Source organism: Mya arenaria, chromosome 15, assembly GCF_026914265.1.
Source record: "Mya arenaria isolate MELC-2E11 chromosome 15, ASM2691426v1".
Taxonomy (NCBI): domain Eukaryota; kingdom Metazoa; phylum Mollusca; class Bivalvia; order Myida; family Myidae; genus Mya; species Mya arenaria.
Genome location: NC_069136.1, coordinates 36,893,440 through 36,908,049, shown reverse-complemented (window position 1 = coordinate 36,908,049; position 14,610 = coordinate 36,893,440). Strand labels below are relative to the sequence as shown.

Sequence of the window (14,610 nt, the reverse complement as noted above, 5' to 3'; positions counted from 1 at the left end):
CTAGAGCACTGCATGATAAAATTAAATTACCATTAGAATAAATTCATGAATTACAACAACATAATATTTGAAATTCTCTAATTCACAATCATTTGTCATTTGGTTGCCATTATACAATGTAGTTATGTTGTTCAAGATTGGTGCAATTTTTTGAAGCCGCTCTACGAAAACCAAGTGATATGGGAGACAGACAACGTCACGCATAGCGATGGAGAGGGCTACGCTACCCACCCAAAGGAACGACGCTCATGTCCCGAGACTATCCGACACGATTATGTCAACGAATTCAAACCTTTGATCAGTGTCGTCCCAGGAAAAGACAATATTGCTTACTCAAGTGAAAACGTTGGGATAGAGAAACCAATGAAAAGGTCTGATACCAGGAAAGGTGACGACAAGGAAATATACAATTCTGCAAAATACCAAGTTGGATATAAAGAGAGGGTCACGATTTTGGCAAAAGGCACCTCGGTGAAAGTTGCCGTAGACGAGTATGTAATGGATGGAGATGTTCCTGTTGAGGAAGAGGATGACGTGTACCATGAACCAATATTTAATGACTCGCAGGTAGATATCATTTATCATATATGTACATGTATATAGAAAATTTGAGCTCAAATAAATAAGCATACTTTAAAGATGCACTTTTACTCCCAATCAAGATTTACCACAATTAATGCAATTATTTAAATATACAAATAAGGATGAATAAATGTGGAAATCAATTTTAAGAAGATTACCGAGATTAATTTGGAAGTAAGCTGCAGAAAACATGGTATTTCTACCTTCTGAGACAATAGTAGTCTTTTTAGTAGTTAATCTTTTAGCACTCGCCAATCATTTAATATTTGGCGTATTAGCTATTAAATAAACGTTTACAATCTTGTTATCAGTAATTAATATTTTCCATAAAGGCATTATTCAGGAAGTAGTTAAATGTTTATCACAAAAATGAATGTTTGTTATACATGTGTAAATGTACTGATTTTGAATAAAGTGTCACTTTAAACGAAGTATAATCATTTATTTGAGCTCAAATTTTAAAAGACAGGACTAAGCTGTTATATTTTGAAGCCATTTTCTGCATGAAATCCCGACTACTGGTGTCCTTTATGAGAGGCCAAGAAAAGGCGCCACTGGTTGGACATGAACCCATGACCTCTTGAGTGAAAGGTTACCACCTTTATAAACAGACCAATTCATTATTGAAATTGTATGTAAACTGAAATCATCAAGTTCTGTTAAAGAAAGAGAAGCTTTTTAGTGAACTTGACCTATAATCATACCAATACTTAGGGTTTTAGCTTAAGAGTTATCAGGCAAAATATATTTTATGCCTACACTAGGCTGGATTGGGGGTTTCTGCACTTAACAGTGAACAGTCTCTGACTTATTGTTTAAAAATGTGTCATAAATATGTTTCTAAATATAGACCTTTTCGCTTATGCCGTTTCAGGCACCAAATTTGTTAAAAAGACGTTCCAGGATAGTTTGAACCATGATTTCATTTTATCGTGGGCTGAACTTTCCAGGAGAAACTAAGCACTGTAAAATTCATCTGTAGGTGGTTACGCAGGAAAATGAGAACATTGTTACTTCAATCTAAAATTGTATTTTGATATATGCTTTGCCATTAGGGTGAGCTAAGTAAGATTGATTTTAGTTTAACCATTTTTTTTTAGGACGATCTCCCTACAGCCGACCAATTCTATCATGTCCTAGAAACACCTGACAAAATAAACCCTCGGACGTCGACCTTGTACAACTCAGCAACTACATGTATAAACATGCAAGCAGCAAATGACGCAAATCGGGGGCCATCTCCAAACACTTACGACAAAATTGATTTGTCTGGCGAGTTACAAGAAATGGACATGTCCGATATACAAAATTCTAGTGAAATGTTGACATTAGATGAATGGCTTGGAGCCTTGGGATTGGAGATGTATCATGATACATTGGTCGAAAATGGTTGGGTGAATTTGATGGTTCTTCACGAAATGACCGAAGCAGATTTGGACATGTTGAACATTGATAACAAAGGTCATAGACTAAAGATGTTACACGCTATTCAATACCTGAAAGGAAACGATTCAACAAGTGACAAAACAGTTGTTATTTAAAAACTGAAATTATACATTTTTGTATTTAAAGCTGCACTCTCACAGATTTATCATTTTTACAACTTTTTTATTTTTTGTCTTGGAAAGAGCAATTTTTTGCGTAAATATCTGCAAACCAATGATATGAGATTGCTGACAAAAATCAGATTGTAGATTTTCATATTTCTGTTAAAAAAAAATGTTTTATGGCCTAAACCATTACTAACGGTTTAAGAAAAATGCATAAAACATCAATTTTTGAACTTAAATATAAAAATCTGCGATCTCATTTTTTGTTAGCAATCTTATTTAACTGGTTTCGCAAAAATTGGCTAGTTCTAAGACAAAAATTGTCAAAACGTTCAATCTGTGAGAGTGCAGCTTTAAAAGGAAAATAAAACGTCTTAGAAAATAATTTACGGTGGACATGCTTGTTTTGATGATAGAAAATCATCAAAAGTTCAAATGGGAGCTCTGTTGTTAATAATTATTTAAGAATATGATAGATAGTTCTATATTTTGCCAACAAGCATTTAAGTAACACTTTTAAAGTTGAATTATTTAAAAGCTTAGAATTACAAAATTCTGTTTTGTTGCCAACATATAATCTGTGCATCAGTATGTTCAGTATTGATATTATTGTTAATGTAAATAAAACAGAAAATTATGATTTAATCTGCATAGCAGTTATCACAAGAAAAAGAAAGTCTCTGTCAAAAATAATTCTTATATGATGTACCATAGTTGAGTATGTGCATTAAAATTATGTCCTAGTACATGTGGGATTTATTATAAAATGAATAAATGTATTGCCTTTCATTGGACAATATTAAGATTCACTTACAATTTTATTAATTGGAATTCTCTTTGAGAAATTTTCCGCATAATATCAATTTATGGTCTGCATTTGTCATATAATAAAGAAATACATCATTCTGTGTGTAATATTTATGCTAATGATAATTTATGATCTGCAATAGCCATATAAATATATCTATCATTTTGTTTGTTACATTATTATGCTAATGACAATTTATGATCTGCAATAGCCATTTAAAAATCCATCTTTTTTAGTATTACATTATTATGCTAATGGCAATTTATGTAAGCAATAACCATTTAAATAAATCCATCTTTCTGTGTGTAATATTTAAATATGCTGATGACAGATTATGGTCTTCAAAAGCCATCTTTCAGGACATACATTATTCTGTGTGTTATAATTATGCTAATGCCAATTCATAATTTGCAATTGCTGTATAAAGAAATCCATCATCATTATGTGTGTTATAGAATTATACATGTGCCAATTTATGATCTGCAATGTATATACAAAGAAAGCCATCATTCCAGACATCCATCATTTTGAATGTACAATTATTATGCTAATGCCCATTCATAATTTGCAAATTGCCATTTAAAAAATCTATCATTATTCTGTCAGTGTGTTATATTTATGCTGATGCCAATATATGATCTTCAATTGCAAGACATGTATAAATGAATATGTGTGTTATAAATTTGGCTGATGCCAATTTATGATCTTCAATTGCCATATAAAGATATCTATAATTCGAGACATTCATCATTCTGTGTGTAAGCATTAAGCTGATGCCAATTTATGATCAGCAATTGCCTTATAAAGATATCCATCATTCGAGACATTCATCATTCTGTGTGTAAGCATTAAGCTGATGCCAATTTATGATCAGCAATTGCCTTATAAAGATATCCATCATTCTAGACATCAATAATTATGTGTGTAAGAATTAAGCTGATGCCAATTTATGATCAGCAATTGCCTTATAAAGATATCCATCATTCGAGACATCAATCATTCTGTGTGTAAGTATTAAGCTGGTGCCAATTTAAGATCAGCAATTGCCTTATAAAGATATCCATCATTCGAGACATCAATCATTCTGTGTGTAAGAATTAAGCTGGTGCCAATTTATGATCAGCAATTGCCTTATAAAGATATCCATCATTCGAGACATCAATCATTCTGTGTGTAAGAATTAAGCTGGTGCCAATTTATGATCAGCAATTGCCTTATAAAGATATCCATCATTCGAGACATCAATCATTCTGTGTGTAAGAATTAAGCTGGTGCCAATTTATGATCAGCAATTGCCTTATAAAGATATCTATCACTCAAGACGTCCATTAATTTGTGTGTAATAATTAAGCTAATGCCAAGGTATGATCAGCAATTGCCATATACAGATATCCATCATTCAGGATATCAATCATTATGTGTGTAATAATTATGATTATGCCAATTTATGATTGGCAGTTGCCATAAATTATATAAAGAAATCCATCATTTTGTGTGTAATAATTAAGCTGATGCAAAGTTGATGATTGCTCGTTAAAACATGATTTGTTGCAAACTTCAAACCACTATTTCTTGTTTTATTAACAGAATTAAAATTCCAAAATTTCTTACTGCGGTTACTTCCCTTTGCCTTTAACAGAAAAATGCATTTTAAGTATTTAAAAGAAATGTTCAAAATTTAGATGTTGTTGGTTATTTAAATTCACATATGATGTCATAGACGATTTACATTGTATTATGAAGTACATGTTTCTATGATGTGTTTGTTTAGGCATTTTGCCCATTTAATAATATATAATATATTGATAAATAAATCATATCAAAAAGTCGTCACACTGATGAATGTACATACATTGACTAGGCGGTATTACCAGTATGCCAAGCTTTAACTGACTGATCAATGTGATATTAACAGTGGTTTTAATCGTTGAGACGTAGACCAATTTTTGGCTCATATGTTTTTTGTGTCAGCTTGTCATAGTGGAAAATTAAGTTTAAATTTGGCCATAACTCAAAAAATGTTCAACAAACTTGAAATGAAGCCTTGTACCCATGTTCTCTGGCTTTGACTAGAGCTGTCAAAGAAGTGATGAATAACCTTTCGCATCCGCCTGGACACAGGAAACTATTTCTTTTAAAAGGGGCCAAAACTCCCTCAAACAGTGGTGAATTGTAACTGAGTCAAACTTTATATATATTTTATAGTGTTAAGCAGTGTACCAAAATGTTTAAATCCATCAACCCTTTCAGGAGTTATTGTCCGGAGACCCTTTATTTGGCAAAATCTTAGTTGTAAACGAGTCATAGCTCCTTAAACAATTTATAAAGGTCATTGAATAGAAAATTTGCATTGGACTTCATTGTGGCAGGCATCAACTTTTCATTATATTGATTCTTGTTGCGAGATATAGGGCCATAGGGGACCTCTTGTTACAAGTGGGCATTAGTCTCATCTTTGTTCTTCGCTATATGCGAATGTTTATGTATTTTAGCTGTTGCTAATACCCCTGTCACGTGGTATGGACGTGAAGGACGTGATCAGACTTTGAACATGTTAAAAAAAACGCAGTGAGGACGTGGTCGAATCAGGACGTAAGAACTTAATAAGAACTAATTAACGACGGCTTGGACGTAGTGACGGCGTGACCAAAACCTAGTTGGAACTTTATTGATGTAGTGCAAGGATGGTACTGGATAAGAAATATTTAATGGCGTTCTCATCGCGTCTTCTCTAGGTTGTCATTGCGTTCTTGTCACGTCAATGGAGTTCTAACCACGTCCTGTCAGGTTCTGAACAATGATCATATATAAATACGGAATTCAACTCCCCTATAACTTTTTTTTATACCAACACTAGACATTAATGAAAAAATGCCAGCTATAAATAGAACACGGTAATTCCATCTCGATCACATTTACAAAATTATTCATGTCATAAGAACGTAATGAGGAAGTGATAATCACTTGGTAAGCGCGTGGTGCAATCTTCCAGTTCGTAGTAGGAACGTACAAAGAACGCATTTGACGTGGTGCGTGCGTATTAGGAATGCAATGAACGTGGTGAAGGCGTGAAGATGCGCGCAGTAAGAACATATTTTGAACGTGTAAGACGCAGTGAATGCCTGACAGGGACGCAATAAGGACGTAGTATGGACTTGAGTAAAGCATTTATTTTTTTAAATTTGACGGCGTCCTCGCTGCGTTCGTCGAAATTGCCAGGGCGAAGTGTGGTCTCCATTGTCATTGTCTGGTGTGATGGGGGTATACGATTATACATGTGTATGTAAATGTGTGACCACACAACACTCGGATTAGGTTGTGCGGGACAAGACAGTATTACTCCGGTTAAGTAGGGGGTCACCGAGTTCGAGACACACTGTCAAAGAGGAACGTCACTTTGCCATTTATATAATAATTCGGATAATAAGCTGACCAAACTGGGAGTTCTTGTTGTAGTTATGATCACGTTAAAAAAGACTTAATAGATTAGATTAACAACTCAAGTCCAAATGGGTTCTTTATTAATTACACACTAAAGTTTAAAAATCAATCCAAAATAAATCCAAACAATGATCCAACAAGAAACATCAAATAGTTTATGTGAAAATAACTATGATAGTAAGAATAAACAACATCTTATCACTATAAAAGTAGTTACAATATTTCAGTGATATAAAGATTAAAAGTACAAAGTTAATTCTTTTGTTTGTCCATTATTTATGAAAATGTACTGACTACTTATGAAATGAAAGAGTAGAAGTTACCAATGATAATTAAATTGTAATCTACCAATGAAGATTAAGGAAGTGTGACATTCGGAACTCCTCGGCCATTTTTTCAAAAACAACCTCGGATGTATATGGACGGTTTACATACTTAAAAAGTGGTACGTTTAAGTCCGCTGCAAGTAGATCGCGTAGTAATCTTATTTAGTAGTTAAAATTTATGACTTAACTCTTGGGAATCGTAATTATGTTTGCAATAATACACTTCACTGGCAATCAATTTAAACTGAGAGCAATGAATACAACTCTTAATCACAACATTTAATTAATGCTTTTATTAAAAAAAAATCGGACTACTTCAACAGATGTACCGGCATACATCCGAGGTTGTTTTTGAAAAAATGGCCGAGGAGCTCCGAATGGGAAGTGTGATTCAAAAAATGGCAATCGTCAAATAGGTAATTGAGAAGTTGGCAAAACTATTCTGGTTATACGGTTATACACAAGTTGTCCAAGTACGTTGATGATCGTCATAGCGGGGTAAACTTACAAGTTGTAGCAATAAGATTAAGATATGAGATAATTATGGTGACAATAATTAAGAAAAGGCAACAAGTAAAATCCTATACGAAATGTCAAAACACTAACTTGCAATCAAAATAACTCAAAAAAGACTGCGGAAAATTGAATATAAAAACTAAATATTCTCGAAAATTAAAACATTACAAAACAAGAGCTGTCACAGTATGTGACGAATGCCCCCGATTGTGACATTGATCTATGAACAAGGTCAGTACATGAAAAGTTGATCTTGCCTTTACATGTCAAATACATATGGCAAGTTATTTTTAAATTGCCTCTAAACATAAAAAATACCACCCATAGTTGACAACCGACACTGTTATGTCCTTATATATGCAGCATTCCATTGTGAATAAACACCCAAGTGTGACCTTGACCTTTGAGATAGGGACACGTCGTCTTGGTATGTGGAACACATGTGGCAAGTTATTTTAACATCTGTCCATACAAGGGAAAGTTACAGCCCGGACACGACAACTTATACTCTATGTCCTTATATGCAGCACTCTGTTGTAAATAAACACCTAAGTGTGACCTTGACCTTAGAGGTAGGGACACGGGTCTTGCACGCGACACGTCATCTTGGTATGTGGAACACATGTGGCAAGTTATTTTAAAATCTGTCCATACAAGGGAAAGTTACAGCCCGGACACGACAACTTATACTCTATGTCCTTATATGCAGCACTCTGTTGTGAATAAACACTAAGTGTGACCTTGACCTTAGAGGTAGGGACACGGGTCGTTCACGCGACACATTGTCTTGGTATGTGGAGCACATGTGGCAAGTTATTTTAAAATCTGTCCATACATGGGAAAGTTACAGCCCGGACACGACAACCTATACTTTATGTCCTATATGCAGCACTCCATTGTGAATAAACACTAAGTGTGACCTTGACCTTTGAGGTAGGGGCACGGGTCTTGCACGCCACACGTCGTCTTGGTATGTGGAACACATGTGGCAATTTATTTTAAAATCTGTCCATACAAGGGAAAGTTACAGCCCGGACACGAGTTATTGAGCCGGACACACGGAAGGACGGACGGACGGTGCGATTTTAATATGCCCACCTTCGGGGGCATAAAAATAAAGGAAATTTTCTCATAAAATTTTGGAAAGTCACTCAGCGACAAATATTGCCTCGCATCACAAAAGTTTGTCCCAAACCGTATGTAATATTTGTAAGAGATTTGTCTGTTTTCATTTTATCTTGCATTTGTATTTGTAATATCACAGAACATGTAAACTATACAATGAAAATGCATGCATGTAACAATACAATACAAATTAAAGCAATATGACAAGTTGCTATATACGTATACATTGACATGTGGTACCACATAAATAGAAATAAGCCCAAAAAATATCGTATATGCATCAGAAATGAATAGATATTTGAAATTTATAGTGCACATATTATCAAGTTTAACAACACAAAAAATATATAACAAAAGATGGTTGGTTTATGGTTTCTATATTTACATTTTCTTTAGACTGGGTATTAATTGTGTTTTTTATAGTAAAAAGGTGCAGCTTAAATACCATTAACATTTATTACATTATTAATTGTGCGCAACATATATAGGCAATACAATTTTAGAATGCTTTGTATTGAAATCCCACATTATTTTGTCATTCACTCAATGTAATGATGGCCCCCAAATAACTGATACAATCAAACATATGATTCATACTGATTATATTTTACAGTGCGTCTTTCAACATTTACTGTATATTTTGGACTTATAACACACTGAACATTTTGAGTTATATACATTGCTACAAATATTATTATTACTCTACATATTTACGCATTATGAAGCAAACAATGATTATTTAAACAACGCATTCACTATAAAGTGTACTGTCAAATTTTCACATCACTTTGAATAAACGTCTTACAAGTTTTTTTTGTTTTGTTTTTCTTCCTATACATCATTTTAACTCTATAAAATGTGTAACACACATGTATGCACTCTGATGCCATAACTAATGTTAGACTGAGTAAATGTTAATCAAAAGCTGAGGGGTCCGGCTCCTGTGATTTCACCAGTTCATTTTGAAGTCTTTTCGTTTGCTGTACGATGTTGTTGGCAACCCTGCAAATGCATTTTTTGATGTTATTGCAGTACTACAATGTATATCCATGTAAATTAGGTTACATTAATTTCTGACATGGTGTCGCCCTATTTATGCCTTATAAAGTATACAGTGAAAGGATAACATGAGTTCGTTATTCTGATTTTCTTCAGACTTTATACAACTGCATGATATTTGATCGCAAAACTTTATACATTTTTTTTTGAATACTTGTATAAAATGCTGTACCATTGATAATTGCTTCACAATTTAACAATTTATGAATCAATAAAATCAATAAGTTGTTTATTATAAAATGCATTTCGCTGATTCTGCCCTCCATACCTTTATCCCTAAAAAAATCTTATACGGATGAAATAAACGCATTATAAATTTATCAGATAAACACTAAATCATTATGTTTTATTTACTGTAATGATTCAATTTTACTTAAAGAGCCAACATATTAATCAAAAATGTGATTCTAGCCATAAAGATTTTTCATTGATCTATCATTAAATTTTAGATAAAAATACTGTATGTATTTAAGCTGCACTCTCACAGATAAAGCGTTTTAACAACTTTTTATTATTTTTTTTGTCTTTGAAAGAGCAATTTTTTGCGTAAATATCTGCAAACCAATGCTAAAAGATTGCTGACAAAAGATCAGATCGCAGATTTTCATATTTCCGTTCAAAAAATTAATGTTTATGGCTTAAACCGTTACTAAAAGTTTAAGAAAAATGCATAAAACATCAATTTTTGAACTTAAATATAAAAATCTGCGATCTAATTTTTTGTCAGCAGTTTATATAACTGGCTTCCATGCAGTTTCGCAATAATTGGCTCGTTCAAAGACAAAAAATAAAAAAGTTGTCAAAACGTTCAATCTGTGAGAATGAAGCTTTAAGAAATATAAGTATTCTTGTTAATTTTTTATAAATCAATAGTTTCTCACACAAAACACATATTGAAATCACTGAAAGGATATGGCATGAGTTTGTCCTTCAATATTGAACAAGTATTCTAAAATTGGCGTATATAAAACAACGAATGTAATACTATGCACCAGTCAATTGTAACCACGGCCCCCCAGGTCCGGGGGTATACCGGGGATAGCCGGGGAAATGGGCCGTGTTTTTACCTTTCAGGTGGTCCCGCAGTGCCGGGTGAATGCGGTGGTGGTGGTGTTGGTAGTTTATACTCCGGGTCCCGGCGTGAGCACAATGAAGGGTCCCAGAGTGACAGTTCAAACCACCGCACACCTTTCATGGGCGGTTAACTATTACTAGTACTTGGTGCCTTCACCTCTGCAAGGAAGTGACAAATTCTGTTCATGCAGTGGTACAGTGCGAATGGTCGTAGAAAGGATTTCATAACCAATCACAACAGAAGCGACCTGGTCCGCCCGGGAATTGAACCCGGGTTGTCCGATTCACAGTCCAACGCTCTACCGACTGAGCTAACCGGGCGGACGGGTGATTGCGGTGGTTTTGTCATCGCTTTAAATATAGCGGGGAATGGACCTTGGTTACAATTGACTGGTGCATTATGAAAGGACGCTTTTCTGGTGACCTGTATCACGTCGAGTTCGATGTGTCGACGGATACATGTTTACTCATCGAACTCGACGTGATGCAGGTCACCAGAAAATCGTTTTATCGTAATATTCCTTTATTATATACCTACCTATTTAATCATTCCTTTTTATTTTTCGGTTTCAATTTGATTTAAATTTACCGCCATCGTTCATACGAATTCGAATGTGTTACGTAGTTTTGTGTAATGAAGTCAAGGGAGGCATTCGGATCTCCTCGGCCATTTTTTTCAAAAACAACCTCGGATGTATGCCGGTACATCAGTTCGTTTTTTTTTTTTAATTATATCGTTAATTAAATTTAGTGTTTTAGAGTTGTATTAATTGATCTAAATTTAAATTGATTACCAGTGAAGTGTATTATTGCAAACATAATTAAGATTTCCAAGAGTAAAGACATAAAGTTTAACTGCTAAATAAAATTACTACGCGATCTACTTGCAGCGGACTTAAACATACCTCTTTTTGAGTATGTAAACCGTCCAAATACATCCGAGGTTGTTTTTGAAAAAAATGGCCGAGGAGTTCCGAATGCAAGGGAGGTTAGCTACAATGTACAGCGAAACGACGTCAAAAGTTACAGAATTCACTTTGTTGAGCAATAAAAGAACAATATATTTTGTGTCTGAGCAAAATTAACAAATTGCTAATTCTAAAACAATTATTTAATGTCACAGCACAAAAAAACAACAACAACAAATGGTATACACTAATCGTCATTTCCTGTAGACGTAACGCGGTCATTTTTAACAAAGTAAATATTCGTGGGATATTTTGACGATCATAATATGCAGAATTGAGGGAAGTTCGTGAGTCAATCGCTATTTTCATCGATGACGCGAATTCGCCTTCTTTATTGAATTGCGAGCTGCTCATATTTTTATGATAATAAACATGAACAATGCAACAATTTATGAACTTCAAAATGGTAAATAACTAGGTCACTGAAGAGCTGTCTGGATAGATAGGAAGTGTTCTCTGCTTCGTGCTTATCGTCATATAGTTCGTTGAAGAACATGAGAACAATGTTCCTGAATATTTACATGCTTCTGGAGCGAGAGTAAAATTAGATAATTTATTGTATTGAAAAGTTGACAGGTTTTACCAGGGTTTCTTTTGGTCACGCTATTTTAGCAACAGGAAGGTAGTTCCGTGATTACACACGGTACTCGCATGATACGGAATGATAAAACGACAGTATGGTGATACGGATTTTTTAATACTGCCTGCTGTATTTTCACTGTTGGATATGGAAAAGGAATTTAATAGCCTAAGGCATATAACAAAGTGGCTTATATATATATGCATGTACAGATACTGATTTGATTGTTATCACTGCGCTGAAAACTTAAGAAGCCCCATATTTTCAATTCATATATTAAAATGAGATGTTAAAATACAAATGACAGTAATTCATGCTGCGACATCATTAATGTAATAGTTATGGCTCCAACAACTCGAGGATTTGAGATGATACTCGAGCATTTCAGCGCAGGTGTATCATTACCGGGTGTCGTAACGGTTTTAGAACAAGCATGCGCAGGTCTATTGTATTACAAAACATACACTATTATGTTACATGTTATTAACTCAGCAATACTAATTATAACACATCTTACTCTATAGTATAATTGTTCCTATTTTTATGAATAATTATAATGTACAAACTTTTGGGAAATAGTAAAGGCCATATTTATAACAAGTATAAATTTAGCGAATCAACAATTTGAAAATAACATCAAAATATGTTAATTTAAAAATGTTTGCGATGATAGTTTAGCACAAATATGTCTACATAATTAGTATTACTAAATACAATGTAGCTTAGTGTATGATATGGCATTTGTTAGTCTTTATAAACACAAACTGCATCCATCTTTGGAGAGAAAAAAGGAATAAATCAAACACAGCAATAAGATTTCTTTTTTAAATTTACGAAAAAGCCCAATAGTAATATAAACTTACTTATTTTTTTCCAATGATCATTCCCACACCTTTCGTTACTGCAAAGAAACATAATTCTGCACAAATAATTTTGGCTGCATCTGTCAATCTTTGTGATGAAACGGCTTGATTCTTTTCTTCTGAAGCACGCCTCATGTTTTCGTCTGCATTTTCCCGCTCTTTATCTAATGCACGCTCCTTTTCTTTCTTGGCTCTTTCCCGCTCTTCATGTAATGCACGCTTTTTTTCTTTCTCGGCTTTTTCCCGCTCTTCATCTAGTGCACGCTTCATTTCTTCCTCTTTTTGTTTCCGCTCTTCTTCTTTTATTGTTTTGAGCATCATTGTGTTCAGCTTTTTGACTTCTTTTGCGGCTGAATGGCTTTCGTCATATGTTGATGCTAAGCTTTTAAAAGCTGATACGCGTGCATCTTTGTTCAGAAGCTCGAAAGGCACCTGTTTGCCGCTTAGGTCTTTGATTAACCTCAAAAGTGGCTCAGCATTTCTACCCACTATTGGTTTACTGTTTTCTATTATTGCCACTCTATTGCCGCAATCCTCTGCATACTCTTGGATCTTAGAACTTCGTAAATATGCATCGTACTCTGATTGTTTAAGCTTATCGCCATGCGTAAACACGATAATGGAATGATCGAATATCTCGTATCCAAAAATACAAGAGAGGGCAGAAAACTGCAAAATATCCAGATCGGTGATTCTTCCAATTTCCAAAACAATCAGAAACGCATCTGGATGTGGACATATTTCCAGCCCTCGTAAGAGTTCAAGCCCAATATCTCCAAGTTTTGTTTCACCGTCAAAAAGACCAGGTGTGTCCACCACTTGAACTTCAACAAGTTCTCCATCAACAACGATGGATGATTTTCCACTGCAACAGTTATGTGTTACTGTATTCTGCGATATTTTACTTTCGAAAACGTTTTTGTCAAGTATCGTATTACCAGTAGCACTCTTTCCTTTTCCACTTAAACCTAAAACGACTATTTTAAGTCTTTTCTCCATGGCCTGCTGCTAAAGGCAATGATAAAAAGACATGTTCGTTCTGGTATATATACAACGTGAAATTCAATATTGATCGCTGATTTACCTTGTAACTATTAGGTACTATTAACCAAGGTTCTGTGTAGGTTATGAAAGTGAGCATGGCCAATGAACTTATATGAGTAGTGATATTAGCAAAACAACACAGAAAATATAAAGAAAACAACATATTTTGAAATCACTCAAGACAACTCAACAACTTTGAGCTTTATTGAAAATATATTTGATGAGCATGTCAAAACAATTAAATGCTTACAATTACTAGTAGTTTTAAGCCAAAATTTTCATTTGGCAATAAATGATTTTATTTTTTTATTATTTAGAACACTATTATTAAGAAAAAAATATCATCATTGTTCACCTTTTCTTGCTTTCCGGTAGTTTATAAAAATGCTGACATATTTGCATTCCAATGTGTTAAATGTAAACTTGTCTATATGTAATGAAGTATGATTGAATTAACGGGCAAGAGGCCATATTCAACTTGCTATGCATTTCTTTATCCGAAAAAAAACAATTATACGGGGCATAACAGAGACTACTGCTTAAAAAGCACAAGGTTTTATGAGGGTCCTATGAAATGCCTTTTATTGATAAATCAGACACTTGATTTATTTGTCCATTGACTAATATGGTGGGTCCTGTCAATGTAATTGCCGCCTGTGATTTTCTCTCAAATG

General features: G+C 34.1%; 2 protein-coding genes and 1 non-coding gene across 3 annotated transcripts in view; 1 reads left to right on the top strand and 2 right to left on the bottom strand.

Annotated features, from left to right (window-relative positions):
• Positions 1 to 4,547, top strand: part of LOC128219024 (phosphatidylinositol 3,4,5-trisphosphate 5-phosphatase 1-like) — a 72,311-nt gene extending 67,764 nt beyond the window's left edge. The window contains exons 27-28 of the mRNA XM_052926836.1: positions 157 to 567; positions 1,683 to 4,547. Of these exons, the coding sequence (XP_052782796.1) occupies positions 157 to 567; positions 1,683 to 2,123 (852 nt within the window). The 3' untranslated portion in view covers positions 2,124 to 4,547. The remainder of the gene's footprint in view (positions 1 to 156; positions 568 to 1,682) is intronic.
• Positions 4,548 to 6,444: 1,897 nt separating this feature from the next.
• Positions 6,445 to 13,984, bottom strand: LOC128219012 (GTPase IMAP family member 7-like). The gene is made up of 2 exons (XM_052926822.1): positions 12,893 to 13,984; positions 6,445 to 9,350 (listed from the first exon to the last, which is right to left on the bottom strand). The coding sequence occupies exon 1, from the start codon at positions 13,889 to 13,891 to the stop codon at positions 12,893 to 12,895; it is 999 nt and encodes a 332-aa protein (XP_052782782.1). The 5' UTR covers positions 13,892 to 13,984; the 3' UTR covers positions 6,445 to 9,350.
• Positions 10,727 to 10,802, bottom strand: Trnah-gug (transfer RNA histidin (anticodon GUG)). Its single transcript has one exon. It is a non-coding gene; the product is annotated as a tRNA-His (tRNA).
• Positions 13,985 to 14,610: the final 626 nt, after the last annotated feature.

Coding starts and splice junctions, on each gene's coding strand:
- LOC128219012 (XM_052926822.1), bottom strand. CDS start 13,891: ATGGAGAAAAGACTTAAAATAGTCGTTTTAGGTTTAAGTGGAAAAGGA.